This window comes from Eublepharis macularius, chromosome 1 (assembly GCF_028583425.1).
Source record: "Eublepharis macularius isolate TG4126 chromosome 1, MPM_Emac_v1.0, whole genome shotgun sequence".
NCBI lineage: Eukaryota > Metazoa > Chordata > Lepidosauria > Squamata > Eublepharidae > Eublepharis > Eublepharis macularius.
This window is the reverse complement of record NC_072790.1, coordinates 28,596,513-28,620,719: the sequence shown is the minus strand read 5'-3', so window position 1 is coordinate 28,620,719 and position 24,207 is coordinate 28,596,513. Positions and strand designations below refer to the sequence as shown.

The following is a 24,207-nucleotide window of genomic DNA, read 5'->3' as shown; positions in this document are numbered from 1 at the left end:
AGAGATGGAAAAGGGCATCTGGAAACACCGACAACAGATGGCTTTACAGATGGTTGTCACTTCTCAGGGACCAAGAGCGATCTCGACACTTAGTTAGCAGCTTCCCATAGCAAGGATTCTCTCGCTTACCTGATGCCTCCATGCATCACCTGGTGGCCTCTGAGGCTCAAAATACTGTCCGCTGCTGATGAGAAACGGAGGCTCCAGACTTACCAGGGGGCCTGGTTGCCGACGGTGGGTGGGAGGGATCGGGGCATGGCAGCCGCCATGTTGGAGGGCTCGCCCGGCTTTCCCCAGGCGGGCCCTCAGCCAATCAGTTTAAAATCCTGGGTCGACCAATCACAGGCGGCTTGGGAGGGAGCTCTGGGGGGGTGGGGCTTAGCTGCGGACCTCAGATCTGCAGTCTTCACATAGGTCTGGCAGCCGGGTATTTATTCTGCTGCCAGCTCTGCCGCCTCCACTTTTGCTCAAAGCCTCTCTCTGTGGAAAGGGAAATGAAGAAAAAAGGTAAGAACCCTCATTATACTGAGGGGCTGGGACTCCCAGATCCCCAGCAATGTTTCAGAAAACGAGAGAGCATTAAAGGTCTCGGTCACCTGTATGCCGACAGAAGTAGCCTGGGGATTGGAAAGGAAGGAGCAACCTGGACAAGTAACCTGAACCTCTCCCAAGGCAAAGAATTGGGAATGAGCAGGCCCAGGCATCGGCAAAAATGGTAACAGAATAGAACTGGGAATGATGGGAACACAGTTGCTCCTCTTGTTTCCCATAACTTATACAGAGATCTAGTTCAGCAGTGATGCTAGGGGAGTTCTTACCTCAACTGTCTTTTCTCAATAGCACTCTTATCTGCTAGTTAAATGCTAAGTATCGGTTTCTGTTGTCAAAGGAGGAGAGAGGCCTGGTTCCTTGCCTTCTGGGAAAGTGGTTTCTTCCTAGTGGGTGCTGCCATTTAGGCTGAAGTGATGAGCACCTGGTCCATTTGGAAAATGGTGCCTTTGACCAGGGGGAGGGGGGTGCATTTGGGTATACTCGACCCAAAATGTCCTAAAACACTCTTGAAATTCTGGGAGTAATGCAAATTTGAGTGTGTTTCGGAGAAGTGCAGGAGTGAGGATAGGAGAGGTAGGGAAACAGCCATTAGTCTCTTCCCAGAAGATGGCGTAGATATGGCCTCTGCCCATGGCGCTTAAAAGTTTTAAAAGGGAAAAAAACTGAACTGACCCCAGACTTGACATGCCGGTATTGTTCACAGTAGAATCTTTTTGCAGCTGCTGGCCTTGAAGACAGCACAGCCTGCCAGAAAACGGTGGGCAAGCAAGTGGGTTCCTGTACTCCCACAAGGTACGGCCACCATGCCGGCAATCCCAACCACCTCCATTACTGCTGCCACCACCGAAGGGCTTTCAATTTTTTAAAATAAGTAGTTGAATAGTATATCAGGTTTTCTGAATTCCTAGCTTTTATTTTTTAAAGTCTCTTATTCCTTCTTTTGGAAGAAAGGAAGAAGCATAGGGCTTTACCTTTTTGTTAAAACGAAAGCTGGAAATTCAGCAACTGGTAACATGGAGATGATGCCTCTAGTAGGGCTGATGCCTGAATGATAAGCCTGGAGCTGTTTTCCTCTGTTTCCTTCCCTGATCCTGCTGCCTTGGGGATGGCAGGGAAATGACAAAAATAATGGTCCCGAATTTTCAGGACCCCAAAATATCCTGACCAAATAATACTCTTGAAAAATCAGGCTAACATGGTGCCTTCCATGATGTCTGGATCCAAAATGAATTCCAAAGTTTTTGGAGTGCACACCCCAAGCTCTGACTGTATAAATTGCATAGCCCTGGTACTTACCACTCTTTGTAGGGACAGGGGACATACCTAAGCAAATATTCAAAGCAGCTCAATCCGGCGCTTGAAATCCCATTCCTGGGAAGTGAGGGAGGGGTGAGAAGAGAGCAGATCCTTGTAGCTGCCTTTTGGGGAAGACGAGTGGTTCCTGTTCTGCTTCTTCTTTTTTTTGTAGGAGCGTATGTATGAGAGCTAGGAAAGGTAAAGAGCCAGAGAGAACAGAAAAGAAGGAAAGAATCCTAGCGAGTAGGGGCTCACCAAAGACGAAAGCCAGAAATGCTGAGAGGAACCCTCTCTCTCCAAAGCAGGGGATGGCTTGAGCATGTAGCCCCTTGCCTTCTACCAGCGTTCCTCTGCCTGTTAACTCCAAGGGGAGACTTTCCACTGAAGATGTTTGTCCTACCTGCCCACTTTAACAGAATGGTTGGGTGTTGGTTCCCGTACCAAATATTTGACGTTGTCCCTCAATCCTTATCTTATAGACCATAAGTTGTTTTATTTTAACTACTATTCAAAGGTAATGTTAGGAAAATTTAATATGGACAACTGGCCAATATTCTGAGTGTCAAAGAGCCTCACCCGGGCACAGTAGACAACTGCTACAGCCGCAGGAGCAAGCAGTGGCGCCAGTCAATGGCAGGCAGCATTAATCATGCTAATTTCATTCTGTTAAAGGCAAAAAATGAGCACAACTAGAAACAAGACTACTATGGATTTCACGTGCTGGGGTGACCCGTCCTGGCTTCTACCAAACAGGAGATTCTCCTCGGCCCAGAAACCAGATTTGGCCTCTCGTTCCAGCCTGCTGGCAAAACAAACACTGAGCGGCTCATCATCATCAACAGCAATAAAATCTGCTTCGTAACGAAACTCTGTTGGATTCGTTGTATAGGATTGTAAACCAGAAGCAACATGAGTAACATAAGGCACGCTAGCAGCAAGCATTGTGAAAACAAGGATGCCTCCTCAGCTCAGATAAGAGCATAAAAGAGTAGTACAGCACAAAGGTCTGGGAATTGCCTTTTTGAAGCACTGCTGCGCCGGTACTTTATACCCTCACATTAGGCGTCTGTATTGCAGTTAAGCAGGTGGCCTTAATCCAGACGGTTTTACATATGGAGAATCAGAAAGTTGTGTTACTTCTTGCTACATAATGCTCAAGGAACACACAGATTGAATGCTGCAAAAAATACTTTGGAGTTAAGCCTCAGTGTAGCTTTTCTTACAGCAGTGTGAGCTTTCAGCTGGCTCAGGAGTTACTTGCTTTGCTAGTACGTGTGCAAAGCGTGCAACTCATCCCCACTGGAAGTGGCCTAAAGAGTTACTTGGTTCATTTCTAAAGACTCATTAACCAAGCCATTGTTGTATGGTTTGCATTAGTGTTGGGGTTATGATACATGTTGGAGGAGGCTGTACTCTCAATCACACAAGTGGGTTTGAAAAAAAATTAATGGACGGAGACACACATTCTGCTCACCGAATTCCTCCCCTTTCCAAAGTGAGTGGGAGCTGCAGAAAGGAGAGGGTGATTGTGCATTCATTCATAAGTTACTAACCCTGGTTTTACTTAATAAGTTGCATGATATCTTTTTAGACTAGTGTTGAGAGTGCAGGCATCAAACTGAGATGAACAGCGACCCGATGGAATCTGAGATAGGGCACTGATCAGTCAGCAGGTGGCAAAGTTATTAAGGACCTTGTAGAATTCTTCCACTAAAGGAAGTTTAGGCTGAGTTTGTAACTCTTGAAAACAAATTTCCCAACCAGTTGTCCTGGATGATCCTCGCCATTTGAAGCAGATGATAAAACCCATGACTTAGTTGTAATGGGAAAGTTACTATTGCAGGCTCAGAACCACTTGATCTAACAATGCCAGATGAACTTGCAGGATAACTTCTGTACCCTGGATAGGAGAGGCTGGTCACAGGAGAATGTCTGAAGTAAACCTGTTGAACTTTCTTGATGCTGATGAAGAACAACAGTGGATTCAAATGGTCCACCTGCAGAAAACGTTACACATTGTTCCCCCAACAGCCTGCGACTGGAAGTAATGGACAGAGATTCCAGTATAGATCTATGCCGTTACCCTTCCGCTGATGAACGTTGCCCTTGTCATGAAGTGTGTTGTCACATCTAAACAAGGAGAGTTGTCATGAAGGTGTGCCACATCCAAACAAGGAGAGTAATTTGACAACTCTAACGGCGTTTAATTTTCCCTCAAAGTCTCTGCAGAGAGACTTTTTTCTTCACACACAAGAACGCTTGCAGGTTACTTGCACTGTGTATAGGAAAGTTATAAGAATTAATTGTATCCTGGGGAAAAATGGTATCACTAAAACCTTTATTACTTTTAAAAATGTAAATATTGTAAATATAATCGGTTCTGTTGTTTATTTGTCACTGAAATGTGTTAGTTTTGTTATCTTTTGAGTACTGAGATATTGCTCAGAAACTGTGAAATAGTTTTTTTCAGTCTAGTAACAGTAGTTGTCACATACATGGTTTATAGAATATTGGACGTTGTTCGGATTCACTGAAAAACATACATTCAGAAAACTCTTTAATTTAGCATTAAAACAAGGAAAGCCATTATATCCGGACTGGCTTTGCGATTCTGTTTAGAACTCAAAAGGATATATTCTGCCACCATTGGAAGTTACATACAGCTTGTAATGGTACACAAGATGCTGACCGTTGCAGTCATCCTTGGTTTAATGTTTGCCAAATGCCTAAGACCCCCCACCCCTTTTTAGCACCCCAGTAATGAGCACAGCTCCTCTGGACTGTTTCTTCTGCAAGTCCCACAGAAGTGGGTCCGAGTTATGCTGGAGCTCTTTCAGCAGGGCTTTTGCAACAGAGGAGTTCCTGGTGGAACTTGTAGCTTTAAAACAAAAATTTTGGCTTGCTGCCACTTTAATTCCTTAAAATCCTATGAGCAATTCCCATAAAAAAGTGTAATTTACATTTTGATAACTTTCCCCTTGAATTTAGTTTCTGTATTCTTTCACATTCAGCAGTACAATAAAATATGTTTTAGAAAACCAATATGCTTCTGTATATCGCTGTAGACAAATTATATTAACAAGCTTACATTACTCAAAATATGCACATCTTGGCTGCAATCCAGGGATTCGCTACACTGAAATCCCACTGCAGCAAATGGGATTTAAACATAACCAGTTCCTCTAGCTTGGGGCCTTTTTCTATGACAAGTCTTCAAGGTGCACATTGTGTAGGGATCTGTGCAAAACCATCCAAATAGTTTTTACATAAACAACGCATATTAAACAGTAGCCAAAAATATCCACAGGGTTACCATATTAAAAACAGCATTTCTAGTTATTCCTTTTTATAACCTCATTGTCTCAGCAGAAAATGATTAGCAGACCTGAATTAGAAAGCAAATGTAATCTCCTTATCAATGCAGAACTAAGTCAAGTAGAGTCAAACTCAGTTTTTAAAAGTATATATTCTTTAAAGATTCCTCAAGTGCTAAGGCTTCAGCATATTTTCTCCGTAATTAATATCCTGAGATTGGGGCACTGAATATATATTTTTCGGTTTGAGACAGAATGATTCTTGCCCCCAAATAAACCATTCCTCACTCTATATATTAATCTAACACATTAAATATCTTTTTTTTAAAAAACGGCAGATTCCTAATTAACACTTTGAAGAGCCCTGAAAATTGAAAGATTGGCTTGTACATTTCAAAGTTTCAACATGAATAAAGGCACTGTACTACAGTATCTTATATACACAGTACATTTTACATTGCATAGATTACCAACAAGCACATCAGTAAAGATATAATTTACATCAGAGGACAAACAGAGGGGACGATGTTGCAGCAAGAACTGCAGCTTCCTTGAGACACCCGCCTGGGGTGAAGAATGGTTTGTAAAACATTTTCCACTGTAATGTGAACAAGCTCTGCCTGCCTTTGTTAGTCCCTTTATGTTTACAAAATAGTAGTTTTTTTCAAATAAGAGTTTTCTGGTCAAACAACTGCAGATCAAAGCGTACCCAAACTTCCCCTGTTGGGACCTCATGCAGCAGTAAACGTTTCGTTGTCGGTCCCTTGTTTTCCTGCTCTGTCCTGATTTTGGCTACTGGAACTTCAGTGCGACCTAAAAAATCTGTTGGACGAAAAATGAATGAAATTGCCAAGTGTGTTGAATAAATGAGGGGAAAACAATGAAACACTTTTAAAATGAATGAAACCTCATTAAGAGGGATTGTTTAAGATCCTACTGCTGCTGCTCATATATGCTCAGCCAGATCAGAAGTAGTTCTTGGATGCACACACTTCTCCCCTGGGGTTCTGAGACATACCCAGGGCTTTTTTTCAGCTGGAACACGGTGGAACAGAGTTCCGGAACCTCTTGAAAATGGTCACATGGCTGGTGGCCCCACCCTCTGATCTCCAGACAGAGGGGGGTTTCGATTGCGGCGCGGAGGGTAATCAAAACTCCTCTCTGTCTGGAGATCAGGGGGCAGGGCCACCAGCCATGTGACCATTTGCTCCGAGGGCAACCCACTGAGTTCTACCACCTCTTCCCAGAAAAAAAGCCCTGGACATACCACATTTGAACTTGGGATCTTGTCGCACATATAATTTCAGGTGGGAAGCAGTGTTTCGAGTCCAGCAGCACTTTCAAGACCGACAAGAATTCCAGGGTATAAATTTTTGAGAGTCCAAGCTCCCTTCATCAGACGTGGAAATCCTGTTGGTCTTTAAGGTGCTACTGGACTCAAATCTTACTCTTGTAGTCAGAGCTTTTTTCCTGGGAAAAGAGGCGGTGGAACTCTCGAGGGAAAGGAGGGAAGGGTAAGACACAAAGGATTTATTCTTTGGTTTTAGACTGGGAGGGGGCTTCCACATGATAGCTCCCCCCCATTTCAGTGCATGCATATAGGCGAAGTGAGGATTTTCTAGTCGCATTTCACAGCCCCTTCAAAGACTGGTTGTTGAGCTCTTTCTGACAGTAAATGTCCGCTTGCTTGAATGGGGAATGCCTAATTCCAGTCAGAGTTGCCAACAGGCCTGAAGAAATATATCCTGTCCTTTTACTAGAGACTTAATGAGGGGAGTACTAGCTATCACTCCCACCCCCCCATTCTGGATGACAGATATGAGGACTGTGCACAGCCAACAGAAAACAATCACACATTTGCTCATGGCACTCTTTGCATTTTTTCCTGCTCTAACAATGAAATCCTAAGCGGAATTACTCCAGTCTAATATTATTCCACAATAAAACGGTGTGTATTTTTAAAAACGTATTACAATTGTTTATCACCCTCATTCAGAAGGATGAGATTCAATGAGGAATTCACTTAACTGGATACGGAAAAAAATGATTGATCTCGCTCGGGGGACTTAACCTCTGCCTGCATTCATATATGCAACTTGGGAAACAACAAAACAGCAGGAAGTATAGCTGAGCAAGCGTTCCCAGCACAACCAGACCTTAAACAAGAAGACAGACTTCCAACAGCAACTTCCAATTGACAAATACACATGGAAATTAAACCCTGAGTGGCACCCGCAGCACTCCACTTTCCTGATCCCTACCCTAGAGCCCTTCCTGGGTCGGCATCTGCTCACCCCTGCAGCGAAGCAAGTGGCTTCTTCCACACAAGGGCAACCGCTGATTGTGAACAACGCAGTCAGCTCGCTCCGCCGCCCTAAGTGGGGTGTCAGTTTGCCTGCTGAGCTTTCTGAGAAATGTAGTCCAGTGTGCTACAGCCTCTAAGAATTCTCTTTGCAGAGTCAGACCGGGGGGAGGGGATAAAAGGCTGGGTTGCCGAGTATTTTCAAGAGGTGCCGGAACACCATTCCATGGCGTTCCAGCTGAAAAAAAGCCCTACTTGTAGTACAGATGTTACCATGGCCAGAGTCACACATGCTTCAGTACCATCCAGGTTGGACTACTAGCATGCTCTATGTGGAATGGCCCTTCAACGAAGCTTTGACTGGTTCAAAATACACCTGCCAGGGTGTCTGCATGGGCTGGCCACAGCAAACACACCACTCCCGTTTCAGCCCAATCACACTGGCTGCCCCAGTGCACTTCTGGGCCCAATACCAAGTGCAGGTGTTAACCTTTAAAGCTCTATATGGCTGGATTCCAAGGCTGCTGGTAGACTGCCTCCATCTTCAGAAGCTTTCCATTGTCTCTTGAAAACTCATTCCGGAAGGCCTTTTTAGTTAAATGCTTGTCCTTGATTCCTGCAGATTTTTTGTTCTTGGTGCCTGCTGCTGATCTGTTTTTCACTGACTATCAAGTTTTTAACACCGTAAGCTACTCTTGAGTAAATATTCTAATACAAAAAGTTAAATACACACATGGCTTCAGGGAGGGGTGGCACCTGAACATCCCTTTGATGTTAGCTGAAAAGAGAGTGGTTCACTCTGAAGGCTGATTAACAAGATGGTTTCCCAGCAGCCCTTGGGGGAGTCTTCCTGTGGCTGTGGCCAGTGCTCCTATCAAAGTCCTAGCTGTTCTGTGGAAGTGAGCATGAACAGAGCAGTAGGCAGTCTCTCCTAAGTGCCTTTTCTTGTAGAATAGACCCATTTGTTTCCCTAGCATAATGGTATGTAGCTGGGAGAGAAATCCTTGCATAAATAAAAACACATCTGATGGTTTGCCATTTCCTGCCTCTGCATAGCAACCCTGGACTTCGCTGGTGGCCTCTCATCCAAGTACCAACCAGGGCCGACCCTGCTTAGCTTCTGAGATCCAACGAGATCGGGCTAGCCTAGGCCATCCAGGTCAGGGCAACAACCCCTTGGTGCCCCTTAAAAAATAAACAACAAATAGCAAGGCAGAGATTATTATAAAATTGAAAAGTAGTATGTGGGAGGGGAGAGATTAACCCACCTGCCATTTTTATTTGCTTATTTACTTCATTTGCACCCCATATTTTTCCCCAATGGAGACCCAAAGCTGCTTACATCATTCATTCATTTTATCCTCACAACCACCCTGTGAGGTAGGTTAGGCTGAGAGTGTGTGACTGGCCCAAGGTCACCCAGCATGTTTCTACAGCACAGCGGGGATTCTAACTTGTGTCTCCCAGATCCTAGTCTGAAACTAACCACTACACCACACTGTTTTAAAATCACCCCATCCTCCCCAGAAACACCTTGTGGGGTTCCCCATGCACATCTACAAGCTCAAATATTTGTCACTGTCCTTTTGAATTCTCTGTTACTAGTTAAAGGGGGCTCTTCGTACCAAGACAAAATCTTGGCAAGCTTTGTGTATCATTCACAAGAACAGTCTAGTGTACATACTCCTTTGTGTAATCAGTTATCCCCGACCTAAGCAATAGCTGCCTTCAATAAGCTACTTTTCCAGAAATCTTACGGTGCTGCTCTCAGCTGTGTTAGGGACATCAGTATAAAATAAAGGAAGTCAAGAAGAGCCTGCCAGCAAGTATTCTGATCCTCTACATGATTGGACAAACAGAACTGGTAGGTTTTGCTAATCTTATCAGCACAACCTACCAACTCCCACTTATCAACAAGGGTTGAACTTTAAATCAGCAGAATGGTAAAATAGATTATTTCCTTTTAAAGGAAAACAAGATGAGAAAAAGTTGTGCTTACCATCGGGAGAGAACTGATCCCGGTCATACAAGGTGATACATAACACATCTTGATAAAGATCCTTGATGAAGAACTGACAGTTAAAGTTCCACTTGGGATTCAAAGTGTCTAGAAGTGTCCTTGTAGTATAGCTCTGAGATCCCAGGCTGATTTCACAATATGGGTTGCTTTTCCCTTCACACAGAACAGAGAAAAGCACATTATCTTGTGCGGATCAAAGTATACGGCCGAGCATATAAAAAAAACCCGCCTCTCAATTATTACCGTTAGGTTTACATGCTTTCAGTTCTGTTGCTTCAATCACATGCACCATCAAGCGGCCTATTCCTGAACTCTTCTGTGATCGAGCTGAAAAAAGAAAATTAAAGCAGAACTAGCAGCCAGTTTGGGTGCAAAAGCAAAGCTGGTCTAGCAAATCACAAACCATCTATATTGCTTCTTGCACTTGAACTGGCTCAGCAATATGGACTTCTTTATGTAAAATATTCATTTTTTTTAATGCACCGCCTTTCCTGCATTTTGAAAAACAAAAGTCTGTTGCCCTCTTAGAGACTTGGTGTCAATCCCATTATAAATCTTTCAGGTGTGATTCTCTGCGTCAGGGACGGAAAAGGATTAGGTTGTTACAGGTTATGGACGATATGAGAGGTTTAGGTTCCAGTCCCCCCTCTCAATAAAGACCACCAAGCAGCATAATTAAGTAGGATAAACAACAACTACTTGAGGAAGATGTAATCTGAAGCATGAGAAAATTAACTAAATCAACAAGGGAAAACCCAGGAACCTCACACTAACAATAATGAAATATCAAAAAGCTTTAATCACAATGGCAATCTCATTTTGTAAATATATTCCATAGAAAACATGGTACAAAATTGAACAATGCAATAAATATACATATGCCAAACGCTAATAAACAGCCAACCCAAAATATAAGCGTGGCTGAATTCCATCTACTTCGGAAAATTAGAACCAAAAAGGACCCAATAGTCCATATATGTCCTGCTGTAGTAGACGAAAAATAAATTCTATTAAATTCTTATTTTTCGTCTACTACAGCAGGACATATATGGACTATTGGGTCCTTTTTGGTTCTAATTTTCCGAAGTAGATGGAATTCAGCCACGCTTATATTTTGGGTTGGCTGTTTATTAGCGTTTGGCATATGTATATTTATTGCATTGTTCAATTTTGTACCATGTTTTCTATGGAATATATTTACAAAATGAGATTGTCATTGTGATTAAAGCTTTTTGATATTTCATTATTGTTAGTGTGAGGTTCCTGGGTTTTCCCTTGTTGATTTATTTGAATTGGAACCAGTCCCATTATTTGTGTGAGAAAATTAACTGACATTGGCAAAAGGTTATAGTATGACACAACGGTAAAGGGTTATAGTATGATACAATATGTGAAGAAGAGCCAATTAAAGCTTTAAAAAGTGGGTTTTGTTAAGATATTAGAAATTATAGTAAGGGACCCCAAATTATCTGTTTAAGTCAGGATGCATAGTGTTTATTTCCTTGATGAGTTCTAATTCAGCACTTTTGTGTTGTATGTTCCCTTTAAAGTTCTTTTTGTAGACCGGTAGCTTTCAGATCTTCAATAGTACGTCCAGGAAGATTTTAAAAAGGTGACAATCAAAAGCATCCCCACATAACAATGGCCTAAAATTGTTCAGTGGTAGTTACTACTCAGATTGCAAATCAAATTGAGGTATGCCTTTCATATTGCTATTAAAACCAGAAGCATCTTTTTTGAGTGTACATATCATAAGACTCCTGAAAGCACAATGGGGTTTTCTGCACATTTTCCCCCCAGTGGTTCTGGCCCCATACTGCTTCGATTTATCTGCTCACATTTTTTTTTTGCCTTTAGTTTTCACTTTGGGTTTTTTTGTTTCCCTCCGGGGACCACTTTTACCTCAATCTTTTTCTGGAAGCCAATTCTGAGTTGCTTTTTTCTGTAATGTTTATATTGGTTCTGTTTGCTGTGAGGTCACTGATGATGTCACCAATGACAACAGCACCCTCCCCTGAAAATCCTGATTATTTAAGGCACATGTAGAACAAAATACACCAATTCCACAACTGTAACAATGCTGAAGGAGAGTAGACGTGTGAAAGAACCATAGCCAAACCAATGATTCCAGTGCTTAGGGCTCAACATTTAAGAAAATCAGGAATAAGTCAAGTGTGCGGAAAAGCTGATATCAAAAATAAAATCTGGGGGGTATTTAAGATGCACAAAATACTTCTACAGAGGTACTGAAGTCCATCCAAGTACACTAAAATCCAGCCATTTTTATGCCCCAGCCCTTTACTTAAAGTTTCAAGCAAAATTCTGCACCTTGGTAAGCTTTCTCGTGTTTCTTCTTTTCCGTTTCAATGTAATGCTCCGAAGCTCCTTTAATCTTCTGGACCCAGGCAGTTCTGTAAAAGGAAGTAAAATAATCCACCAACAGTTTTGCATTTCTTTGAATATTGCTCAGGATATCTGACCTCACAGTTTCACACCTAATCACAATCTTTCAAATCAGACAAGATCTCTTCACTGGAATTTTTTTAAAAAATCAAGTATTTCTTTAAGCATGAATTACACACAAAATCCTTGTCAAGGCTGCCAAGAGTTTTTATGGGCACCCAAGCAAAGGTTTTCTTTGTGCCCCCAAACTACCCAGATCCAATGCAAGTACAATATTAAAAGAAATCACCTGACCTGCCCAGCTCCATGGGGCCCCAAGGATGACTGAGGTCTCTAGAATATTTGTCTAGTAAACTAAAAAGTTTACTTTTTAGATTAGGACTCTCTGAGCTCACCTCTCATTGACATTGTCTGTTTTTAGGATGTACACTCTGTCGATGTGAGAGATGTGGAAAACTGGCTCATCACTGGACGGGTCGGTTGGCAATTTCACTAGGACTTCGTTAAGAAAAATAGGCTGTAACAAACAGGTAGTGAACTTTAGTGATAGAAAAAGATCCACTCTGACATAAACGAAAATGGTAATTGATTGTGTCTGATTCAACCCACTGCTATTTCAAGAAAACACAGGCAACCATTTCCCACAGAATTACAGCTGAGAGGTGTTGAAATTGTTCTTACCACTTGGGAGGGTGATACAGAAAATGAATACTGTTTGACCAAGGGATATGGAACAAAACCACTTGGTATGCTGCAATGACAAGCCAAAAAGGTGAAAAAAGAATGGCTGTCCATCTGTCCCTGCTTAAAAATCCAGAAAAGGAAGCGACTCATGACTTGGCAAGATGGCACCGAAAGGCCCTATCCCAGTTACCAGTTGTTTACATGCAGACTGTGGAAAGGTACTCTTGGCAATTAGTCATCTGTTTTTACCCAGACAACTGGCTTACCAAGTGGATATAATCAGTCCACGTGGAAATGGCCACCTGCATATCCTTACAACCATCCAGGCAGATGGGAATATTTTAGCAAAGAAAATAAACTGATGAAATGGAAAGAATTCTGAAAGGCATAAGAGCAGGAGGAAGGCAAGATAAACAGTTTAAGACAATAAACAGCCTGTATTTCTCATCCTTTGGGACTAATCAAGTAGCTTCCATCAACTGAAACGTTATCAAATCTTTAGGGCAGAATTTGATGCACTATTTGTTTGAAACAGAGGAATACCTACAGGAAATAATCATATTGGAGTAAAAAGTCTACATTGATTTTCAGAAAAGATCTGAACATAGATTCCTGTCTCCAGTACAGTGTATATGGAATTCAAATGTAGAAATTTTCATTGAAAGAACTCCATAAAAAGAAAACATATATGGGCTAATGCAGTGAGTAACATGAGAGAGCCTGATAGATCCACGTAATGATTACCTCTAGATTGGACTACAGTAACTCGCTTTATGCTAGCCTACTCTTGAGGCTGGTCCAGAAACTTCAACTGGTCCAGAATGCAAAGGCAAGAGTCCTAACTGGAATACTGTGGACAGTACACATTCACGTCAGCTGCACTGGCTACCGGTGGAGTACCGAATCAGGATCAAGTTCTTGGTATTGACCTTTAAGGCCTTGAGCGGTCAGGAACCCACATATCTTCGGGACCGTGTCCTCTGGTATGTTCTCCGAAGAGCATTACGCTCTGCAGAGAACAATCTGCTAGTGACCCCCATCCCAAAAGCAGTCCAGCTGTCCTATATGGGGGAACTCTCTGCCGAGTTACATCCATGCCCTGTGTGACTTAATGCAGTTTCACTGGGCTTGTAAAGCAGAGAAGTTCTGCTGGGCTTTTGTCTGAGGACAGTGACAGATGCCATCCTACTGGCAGTCCCCCCTCCTTTGACTTGTCCCCCCCTTCTCTTGTTTTTCCCACCTTTTTTCCACCTTCATGGGAGCCAGTGATAAAATTTAGAATCTGAAGTATTAACACCATCTAAGAACGTCTTACTCATAGATTATTTAAATTGCTTCCTTTTTATGACTGTTTTATGTTGTTCACTCCCCTGAGCCATGTGTAGGGTTTATAAATCAAAATTATAAACAAATATAAATAAATAATCAGACCAGTGGTCCACTTTGCCTAGCATCCTGGTCAACCACTGGCATAGCTACTAGTGGAGACGCCTAGGTGTTTAAGAAATGGCTCAAGTTTCCACACGCACATTCTAGCTCTTCCTAGGACTATGTGGGAATGAGCCACCAAAGAGATAACAGAGACAGAACTTCCAAATCACTCAGTGCACTTGTAACTTATCAAACAATGAACGTACAGGTGTGAACCAGTCCTTAGGGTTATCAATTAGATCAATTAAAGTCACATCAATTAAATCAATACAAACTGAGGAGTACTGAGGTCTATTTGGTAGCATACAAAGCTCCTATGAGTTGCCATTTCCTTCCTCCCAGAAGGAAAGGTTCATTTAACCATTTTTAAGATGCATAAATCCAGCAGGAAGAAAATTGATTATTTTAAAATGTGATGCCGGAGAAGAGTTTTATGGATACCACGGATGGCCAAAATGAAAAGTTCTAGGTCAAATGAAGCCTGAATTTGCCATAGAAGATAAAATGAAAAACCTGAGGCTATTGTATTATGCTCACATCATGAGAAGAGAAGACTCAGTGGAAAAGACAATAATGCTAGGAAAGATGGAAGGCGGTAGGGAAAAAGGAAGACACAGACCTAAAATGAGATGGCTTGACTCAACAAAGAAAGCCATGGTCTCCAGTTCGCAAGCTCTGAGCAAGGCTGTTAATGACAGGATGTTTTGGAGCTCGTTCATTCATCCATAGGGTCTCCATAAATCAGAAGCGACTTGACAGCACATAACACACAAACTTTGCCTCACTGGCACTAATAAAAGATCAATCCAGTTGCAAGAGGGAGTGTAGCTGATGTGAACAGAAAAGATTCCTGTCCCCCTTCCCATCTCCTAAAACCCAGGTATTCAGGCATGTTGTTAATCCGCTCACCGTTTTGTACATTTTGAACTGAGAAGTCGATTTGGGGCTGAACAGTTTATCAGACCCCGTGGAGACGAACTGCTTGACCATGTAAGTGAGAAGCAGGAAGTCGCTGAAGAGAAAGCCGTGGAGTTCCTTGTTGCTCTTTGCTTTGTACAGTTTGCCACTGTGCAAAAGTTTTCGCGGGCCCAGGCAGTTAGTCAAAGAGTTGAAAATCAGTTGCTGTGAAAGAAAAGAGTATTGCAAGCAAACTGGAAGCTGCTGTATGCCACATTTGACTTGCAACTAAAGCCAGCTTGCGAGCCTCAATGGAGGTGGTGGGTCTACTCTATACCTGTGGCACTACCATCAGGCAAGTCTGTGTTAAGCCTCCAGCCCAAGCCAGCTCCTCCTCTGCCCATTTAAACCTGCTCTAACTCTTGCCAGTCAGCAAAACAACATCAGCTATTTCAATGCTCTTACGGCCAGCAAACATTCCTTCCACTGCCACAGCGGATCACTGTTACTCTTGCAAGCGAGTTGGCTGCCCAAGTGCCAATCCCTTCTGCCACTCTTTGCTCCATTGCCATACAACTGGCTGTTTCGGAGGAATGGGAAAACCTGCAAGTCTTTGTTGGGCTCAATTGCAGAGCAATAGAATGCTGTAGACAGGGCTTTTTTTCATGGGGAACGCAGAGGAACGGAGCTCTGGAACCTCTTGAAAATGGTCACGTGGCTGGTGGCCCCGCCCCCTGATCTCCAGATAGGGGGGAGTTTAGAATGCCCTCCGCTTGGCAGTGCGGAGGGCAATCTAACCTCCCCCTGTCTGGAGATCAGGGGGCGGGGCCACCAGCCACATGACCAATTTCTCCGAGGGCAACCCACTGAGTTCCACCACCTCTTTTCCCAGAAAAAAAGCCCTGGCTATAGATCAATAGAATGTGGCATCTCAGTGCTTTCTTCATCCCAAGAATTCTGCAGACCCCTCCCAAGATTTCCATCAATTCTGCTCTTTGTGCCACATTATGAGAAGATAAGGCTGTCTAGAAAAGACAATGATGCTAGGAAAAGTTGAAGGCAGTAGGAAAAAAGGAAGACCAAACATGAGATGGACTGACTCGATAAAGGAAGCCTTGGTCTTCCACACAGCATGTAACACTCTCAGAGCTAAACTACACGAGATGAGTTACATGAGGACGCTCAAGTGTAGGGAGATGCAATATTCGCTGGGAATCGTAGTTTGAATTTCACCTCTCTTTACAGAGCTGGCAAAGATTGCTCCTTAGAGGGTTTGTTAATTTCCTCTTTGCCTCCCAGAAGGCTCTGTCAATTATTAACAAACCCTCTGAAAAGCGATCTTTGCCGCGCTGTAGAGAGAGAGGTGAAATTCAAACTACGATTCCCTGCTAATATTGCGTCGCCCTTCACTTGAACGTCCTCGTGTAATTCATCTTGTGTGGTTTAGCTCTCTCACACACAATACGCTGCACAGGATTGCACTGTCATTCTTTTAGTACTTGCTGACATAAGCCATATTTTTTGAAAACCTGGATCTTGAAAGAAGAAAAGTAAAAAATAAGCTAAGGAGTTACTCTACTCATATAATTTGTTTAGAAAAAAATGGCGGAAGAGGGTGGCTTTGATGGAAAACATGAACATTTCCCAATGCAAAGGACGTACTCTTCCATCAGATGGTTCTACAGAATGCTGGCCCATGTCCCTCAGTCTGATATTTCAATCAACTACAACCAAATACAGTTTTGCTTCTCCAGGCCCCACAGCACAGCCCAAGCCTCGGTTACCTCGGCAAGCCCTTCACACTGCACATGGGATTGTATCCACTCAAGTCGGTCTGAATTTTCTTTTTCGCGCACGCCCTCATTAACCTGGGAACATAGCTCCTCTGCACGCTCAAGGGCCAATTTCAGATTATTGTAATCTGGGTGCGTTTCTGGGGTGTTCTCCAAAATCTGGTTGGAAAAAGAGGGGCACATCGTTCATGTCATCAAATGTGCAAAATTGTGTCAAAGGATGATCCGCTTCTGAATCCCAGCTGATCCTCACCCAGTGCTGCCAATCAAGTTGCTTCTGGACTGCAAAGAAATGGGTACTTACGCTTTTTATGAGAAGAGGGTAACGCGTAATTCTCTGCATAGGTTTCAACAGGAAGCTGGAGAGGGGCATTCCTTTGCAGCGAGGGTCCGAAGCCAGTTTCTATAGGTCAAATCAGAATGTTGATAGACTTCATTAACCACTTAAGTATTAGTACCACTCAGGGCTTTTTTTCAGCTGGAACGCGGGGGAACGGAGTTCCGGAACCTCTTGAAAATGGTCACATGGCTGGTGGCCCCGCCCCCTGATCTCCAGACAGAGGGGAGTCTAGATTGCCCTCCATGCCATTTTCTCCAAGGGCAACCCACTGAGTTCCACCACCTCTTTTCCCAGAAAAAAAGCCCTGGTACCACTGATCCATGTTCACAGACCTGTTTAAAAACATCTGAAAACTTTGCACATTTTAATTGGCCGTCTTTTGCAAAGGGAATGTTGTGTGCATTCCTATTTTATAATATAAAGATTCAGATTCAAGAGAGAGAGCAGCAGACCTGAGACCCCTTCATTATAAAAAAAATCCTGAAAAACAGAATGTGCGCTCCGCAGATGGAGCCAGCATATATTCACTTGAGGAAACCCTGGTATTCACAAGGAACCCGTTAACATGAATCGCTATGAAACTATTCCAGAGGCCCTCCACTCGATCCACTTGCTGTTCAAGTGTCATTCGTCACTTGTAGCTTGGCCCTACATTTCCCATCAAAACTTGAGGGAAGCTGACAAGTGTCCAACCTGTGTAAAAGAGGAATCATCTGTCTGCCACATCAAGGCTTGGCTTGCTCAAGACCAAGAAAGGCAGAGTTTGTTTGGTTTTCTCTTATAAGACCTAGACAAGAAATATGCCCTCTACCAAAGTTGATCATGGCACCTGTCTGTACACATTCATGGGTTCTAGAACATCCCAAACCCACCAGGGATTCAAACTGAGAGCCAAGCTACAAGTGACGAATGACACAGGTTGGACACTTGTCAGCTTCCCTCAAGTTCTGATGGGAAATGTAGGCCTCCTGGTCTTGCAGCTTGGCTCTCCGACTGCTGTCCAACGGACTTTTCAACTGTCACTTGTCCAACAGTCCACCAAGCTGCCTACGGGCCAAACTACAAGTGACGAATGACACTTGAACGGCAAGTGTATTCCTCCCTGTTCACTTGCCCTCCACTCGATCCACTTGCCGTTCAAGTGTCATTCGTCACTTGTAGCTTGGCCCTACATTTCCCATCAAAACTTGAGGGAAGCTGACAAGTGTCCAACCTGTGTCCTTCGTCACTTGTAGTTTCGCTCTCAGTGCCCCAACGAGAGAGCTGGGCAGTCTAAGGGCTATGCAAAACTGGTAAGCTGAAAAAGAATGTAACCACCATCTGAGGAACGAGCAACATCAAAGTAAGATGTTCAGGCCAAGGCTAGACTGCAGCTAAAAAGGGCACTTGGAAAGGTCCTGGAAGCCACCAATCTCATAGGCTCTGGTAAGTGTGATGAAACACAGGCCATTCATTGTGGTGAGGGAACACACGTTCCCGAGACAGGCTGCTGATCAGCTAACCAAAGTTAACACAGAGCCAGTGGTCGGTCTGCACTGGTTCCATGGAGACAGGGGAAATTTAACCAGCATAAGAAGTTACTGGATACCCTACCTTCAAAAAATCCTTGAAGTCTGACTCCTCATCCGTTTTCTGCTGCAAGAGGGCTGCTCCGTTCAGCTGGCAGCTGCAGAACCGGATGTAGGCCTGCATGTGAGAGAGTTCAGCAGCCAAGATGTCGCCAATCATCTGCACGGGCATCTTTTCTCCCCCCGTCTTCTTACGCACACGCAACGCTCTGGAAGGAGGGAAAATGAAAGCGTGAACGAATTGACTCGACAGCTTCCAACTGCAAGAAAGGGGGGGGGCACAAGGGCTTGCACATTCTTGCATCTTATGCGGAAGCCTTCTTCTCTGGCAGGACCATCCACCCTGGAAATTAGAGGCCAGTGGGGGACATAAGCATACAGTATGATCGAAGTAGTTTGTTCTGATTTTCAGAGCGGCTTTTGGATCTGGTCAGACACAACACACTAAGCGACCCCTAAAGAAAAAATGATCAATGTCTTGAGAATGATGAGAAAAAGTTATCAGGCTTGCATCTGACGGCTCCACTCAGCCACGTTTAACATCTTCTCTAATGGAAGAAGCTTCCACCTTCCTCTGATTCATCTGCCTACTTCTAACCTTTACTTTCTGCCAGCAACTGAAGCCTTACCTTTGGTCTGGAATTTCCTCCCTGGTTTTCATTGATCCTTCCTCCCATTCATGTGTTTTGTTTTAATTGTTTTTATATATTTATGTGTGTTTGTAATCTTGTGTTCAACGTTTTTATTGTTTGCTGCCTTCTGTATATTAAATTGCAACTGACTTGTGGCAATCCCAGCAAGAGGATTTCAAGGCAAGCGAGGCGCAGGGGTGGTTTCTCACTGCTTGGCTCGGTGTCTTGACCCTAGTCTTCCTCGGTGGTCTCCCATCCAAGTATTGACCGGGGCTGACCCTGCTTAGTATCTAAGATCTAGCAAGATTGGGCTATACCATGCTGTCTTCGGGACCCTAAATTGAGTGGGAAGGTGACTTAGAAATATTTTAAATAAAGTGGGCGCAACTGGTGCATTTCTTTTAATGTTTACCTATTTGATGCTTTAATGACACCATTATGAGTTGAGACAGCTCAAAATCACAACGCTAACAGCTCTTACTTTAGCAACTTTGTATTGGACACAATGAGCTCCTTCCAGTTGACAAAGATCAATCCCATTTCTGCTTCTGAGAGACAGCCTGCTTCAGCCATTCGTTTTTGGAAAACCTGGAAACAGAGAAAAACAGCAGTGAACAATCCCATAATGCCTTCCGAAGAGATCAAGACAGTGTATGCAATTTTCCCTTCCAAATGTATCCTCACAGCAACCCTGTGAGGTAGGCTAGGCTGAGCGGATATGACCCGTCCAAGGTTATCCAGTGATCTACACAGCAAGGTGGGGATTTGAACCTATATTTCCCAGACCCTAGTCTGACATTCTAACCTCTGCAGCAACTTTCAAAAAAGTGAAGTGTAAAGGAACTAGTGACAGAGTAAAGGTCTGGTTCCGATAAACGTTTTAAAATTCTGAAAACGGTAATTGCAACTTTGGCTGGCTTGAGCACTGAGAAGGTTGCATTCTGATATTCTCAGTGTAAGGGCAAAGAAGAGTTCTTATAAAAATTGTCATGTTGAAGGATAGGGTATGCTATTTCTCCTGAACAGCTGAGACAGATGAGGGTGTGGAAGGTCCCGAACAGGCACCTAAAGAAAGTAATAGGATGGATGAGGGCGAATAAACTGAAGCTCAGTCTTCATGGTCTACTCAAAAGTGGAGAAATCAGCTTGTCCCGGGGTGGTGATGTTGCTGCTGGATCTAGAACAACCCCCCAGCATGGGGACTCGTTGCCAGTGGACCTTGTTCCTCATTCGTCAAAGTCTACCCCTGGCTGCTGAATATTGTTTTATGCTGTTTTTATGTCTTTATTATTCATAATCCTTTTGTTGTTGTTTTTATGATTTTACTGTATAGGGGGTGGACCCAACCATCCTTCAAGGAGCCTTCCACCCACTTAGATGCCTCTTCATCTAACAAAAAAGCCCGTTAAGTTGGAGAAAAGCTCCTTTGACTGGAGGAAGGTTTTAAACCTTGCTCAGCAGGGAGGGAAGATAGGAGGGTTAGGCATTCCCCTACCAATTTGTATCCCAATGTATAACAACAACAACAACATTCGATTTATATACTGCCCTTCAGGATGACTTAACACCCACTCAGAGCGGTTTACAAAGTATGCCATTATTATCCCCACAACAAAACACCCTGTGAGGTGGGTGGGGCTGAGAGAGCTAGAAGCTGTGACTGACCCGAGGTCACCCAGCTGGCTTCAAGTGAAGGAGTGAGGAATCAAACCCGGTTCTCCAGATTAGAGTCCTGCTGCTCTTAACCACTACACCCAACTGGCTCTCTGTATTTTCATGATTTAACATTTCCTAAATATAGATGTGCGTTTATGTTGGCACGTCTTAATGCATTACTGTCTGCAGTGTTGTCAGGTAGATAAGCTGGTATTCCATACTCAGCGATGTAATTGTGACCTTAATTGCATTGAATCTATTGACCACGTACTCTTTAAGTTGCCCTGAATTTTTAAAATTTAGACAGGAGCTGATTTTCCCCCTAATTAGTAAGGATTTTGCTTCTTCAACTGCCGAGACTTCTAGGCTACTGAGCAATAAGGACAGATGGGTAAACATATAAAGTCGCTAGATTTTTGGCTGCCGTTGCAGAGATACAGAAACATCCTAAAGCAACTGCATAAACTTTAATATTATGTGGGTAGCTTTTATGAATTGCCTGAACATAACTCTCAGCGGCTGTTCGAGACCGCTGGGTTGAAGGAACAGTAACAGAAAAAAAATATTAGTCTGCTTCGGTGGGTCCTTGGGGAGAAGCAGCAAAAAATGTTCTAAATAAACGGCAGAGAACACCAGCTGACGGCAAAAGGATGTTCTTACATGAAGTGTCTTTACTTTTGAAAATGTGTCAGTTTTAACTACTGATGAAGCTTAATGCGGGGTGGACCGACCTTAAGGAAGCAAAAAACCACAGCAGCCCAGCCAGGGCTTCAGGGACCACTCCGCTCAGACGTAGCCTGGGGCACCAAGGATGCCTGTTGGCTCACCGGTTATTTTCTCCCACACTACTACTGGTTGGGGGCACTGCGGGCTGGATCTGAGCTAAATGGGGCCCCTTGCCACAGCCCGACAAGGGCCACTCATCTGGGTTCACTCCTGGCCCATCCGAACGTCCCAATCCGCTCCTGAACTTGTTGTACGGAGACGTGTTCTGATGTACTTCTTGTATCAGGGCTTTTATTAATTATACTGTCAGACCTCACCTTTCCGTAATTCTTATTTAAACAACCCATCTTCATGGCTGTCTTGTAAGGCATTGAAGATTCTACTTGGAGAACTGGTTTTTTCCCCGCATTCCAAGTAAACCTCACCTCTACCACAAGCTGCAGATCGTCCATGTACTTTTCTTCTGTTTGAATCAACTCATGGATATAACCCTGCCTTTTCCGCTCCATCGGCTGCATTGTGTCAAGGCTCTGGAGATCAGCGCACCCTATGAAAAGAAACATGCCCGGCCGTTCTTAGTCTAATTATTGGTTTTATAACAAACATCAAACTGACAATGAGAATCTCAGAGGGGATTAAGAAAGCTGACTGTGAAATGAATGTACCACACAAGATACCTCCTAACTGATGTAGTTTAATTCCCTATAATTCAGTGAGCTTCATAAAACCTGGAAGGCTGGATCAGAAGTAGCACAAGTGGATTTTCCTGCCTTTCTCCACCAAATACAGCCCACAGATCAACCCCCCTGCCCCATTCTGCTGCCTGTGATGGACCCCATGAACAGAGAGAGTGGAGAATGCCAACAGAGATGCCATTGTACCAGCGTCAATGCCAGCGGAAGAGCCCCTTTGGATCCAAAGCATACTTTCTAGCTGCTGGGGCTAGCGCTGGTATGGAAAAGCACAAGAATTGTTACGTTTCTTTAAGCTACAGGAGTGGTTCTGAAGACATCGCAATGAATATCACGTCAGGATCCGAGAGACCCAGGTTCGAATCCTCACTCTGCTATGGAATCTTGCTAGGTGACTTTGGGCCAGTCACAGTGTCTCAGCCTAACCTACATCAAAGGGTGGATGTGAGCATGGAATGGAGGAGAGGAGAGCGATGTAAGCTGCTTTGGACTCTCCACTAGAAGAAAGGCAGGGTATAAATGATTAAATAAAATAAATCATGCAGAAGAGCTGCCAAGGCATCTGTGTAACAAACTCTAACACTGGAAACCTACCATGTGGGGAGGGAAGGGAGAAAGCGAATAGGATCTTCATTTCGTAACACTGAAAACCTGATGGATCTAGTTTACTTTAGGTCATGGTTCGGATTCTGTGTAGACATGCAGCTGGAGGAAGGGCTTTCCTCTGACGGAAGTAGACTTCCTCTAATCTCACCCCCCGCCCCCCCACACTTTGAGCACTATTTGGGAGGAAAAACAGCTAACAAATAATCTACAGTACTAATAAATTAGACCATAATCTAGATTTGGGTTTGCCTCTCTGCAACTGACCTACCAAACTGATTACAAGTTCAGAAAGATTTAGTATCTAGATCAAGCCCGGAGAGCAATTTTTTTAGGTTCCGATGAAAAAGAAATCGCACACAATGTATATTCTTTTATGTATCCCTTTAATAAAATAATTTTGCATAGTTATTTCCAGTTTTCAAACAGAGAACAGTTATCTCATGCACAGAGTATGTTGTGTTTTCACGGTGAAATTCGATACTAGAAAGCTCCCCCCAAAAGAAGAAAAAGAAATGTTTTAAAGCAGCACACATCAATATATCCGTATGAGTTCAATATAGTTAATTACATTAAGGCAGCGCTATGCTGCAGCAGCAGCCCAAAAAACTACTATAAGCAGAAGTCTGTCAGCATTCTTGTAACAGAGCTTGGTAACGGCTTATGTTTGGACCAATTAAAAAAATAATACAAGCCAGCAGGAAATAGTTTGGCAAATACTGTTTACTGTTAGCAAATCTCAATTTGGTGATGTAATTTAATTCATTTTCAGATTTTCTTTTTTAAATCAATACCTCTTAAGGTTTACATCCCTACTGTAAACAAAGTAATAATTACTATTTTTAGCTCTTCATACGTCTTTCAACATGCATTATACGCTAACACGATTCCAAGGTCTTTCTGAATCATGTACCAAAAAACCCCACAGGCTCTCAGATTCTTTAGAAACGGCGTTCCAGAACATTTAGAACCTGCTGGACTGGAGGGAACACTGGTTTGATCCACCAGGGCTCTTTTCTTATATCTTCTAAGCTTATAAAAAAATACACACACAGACACACTGGCATTTCTCCTCCGTCAGGCCACCATATTCCATACCTTTGGAGTATTATCTCAACCCCATTTCGGGAATGGGGGCAAATACAAGGTTTTTTTAAAAAAATGGAAACCACCATTCATATTTATTGATAAAGGCATCCTTAATTTAGAGAGCTGCCTTAGGTATGCCAGAAATTTGGGCACACCTACAGGACCTTCTCACTTTTTCTTCGAACATTTCTGATGCTTGTGCAAATCAC

The 24,207-nt window shown here is 43.3% G+C and overlaps 2 protein-coding genes across 3 annotated transcripts in view; one reads left to right on the top strand and one right to left on the bottom strand.

Moving 5' to 3' along the window:
- LOC129323665 (protein FAM228B-like) overlaps positions 1–4,150 on the top strand; it is a 31,536-nt gene extending 27,386 nt beyond the window's left edge. For both annotated transcript variants that reach the window (XM_054970238.1, XM_054970228.1), the window contains one exon: positions 2,521–4,150. In XM_054970238.1, the coding sequence (XP_054826213.1) occupies positions 2,521–2,710 (190 nt within the window). In that variant the 3' untranslated portion in view covers positions 2,711–4,150. The remainder of the gene's footprint in view (positions 1–2,520) is intronic.
- A 148-nt stretch (positions 4,151–4,298) lies between these two features.
- ITSN2 (intersectin 2) overlaps positions 4,299–24,207 on the bottom strand; it is an 87,777-nt gene continuing 67,868 nt past the window's right edge. The window contains 11 exon segments of the mRNA XM_054970250.1: positions 4,299–5,984; positions 9,464–9,637; positions 9,728–9,811; positions 11,813–11,895; positions 12,283–12,404; positions 14,912–15,124; positions 16,684–16,851; positions 16,997–17,095; positions 18,626–18,809; positions 19,714–19,820; positions 22,040–22,161. Of these exon segments, the coding sequence (XP_054826225.1) occupies positions 5,827–5,984; positions 9,464–9,637; positions 9,728–9,811; positions 11,813–11,895; positions 12,283–12,404; positions 14,912–15,124; positions 16,684–16,851; positions 16,997–17,095; positions 18,626–18,809; positions 19,714–19,820; positions 22,040–22,161 (1,514 nt within the window). The 3' untranslated portion in view covers positions 4,299–5,826.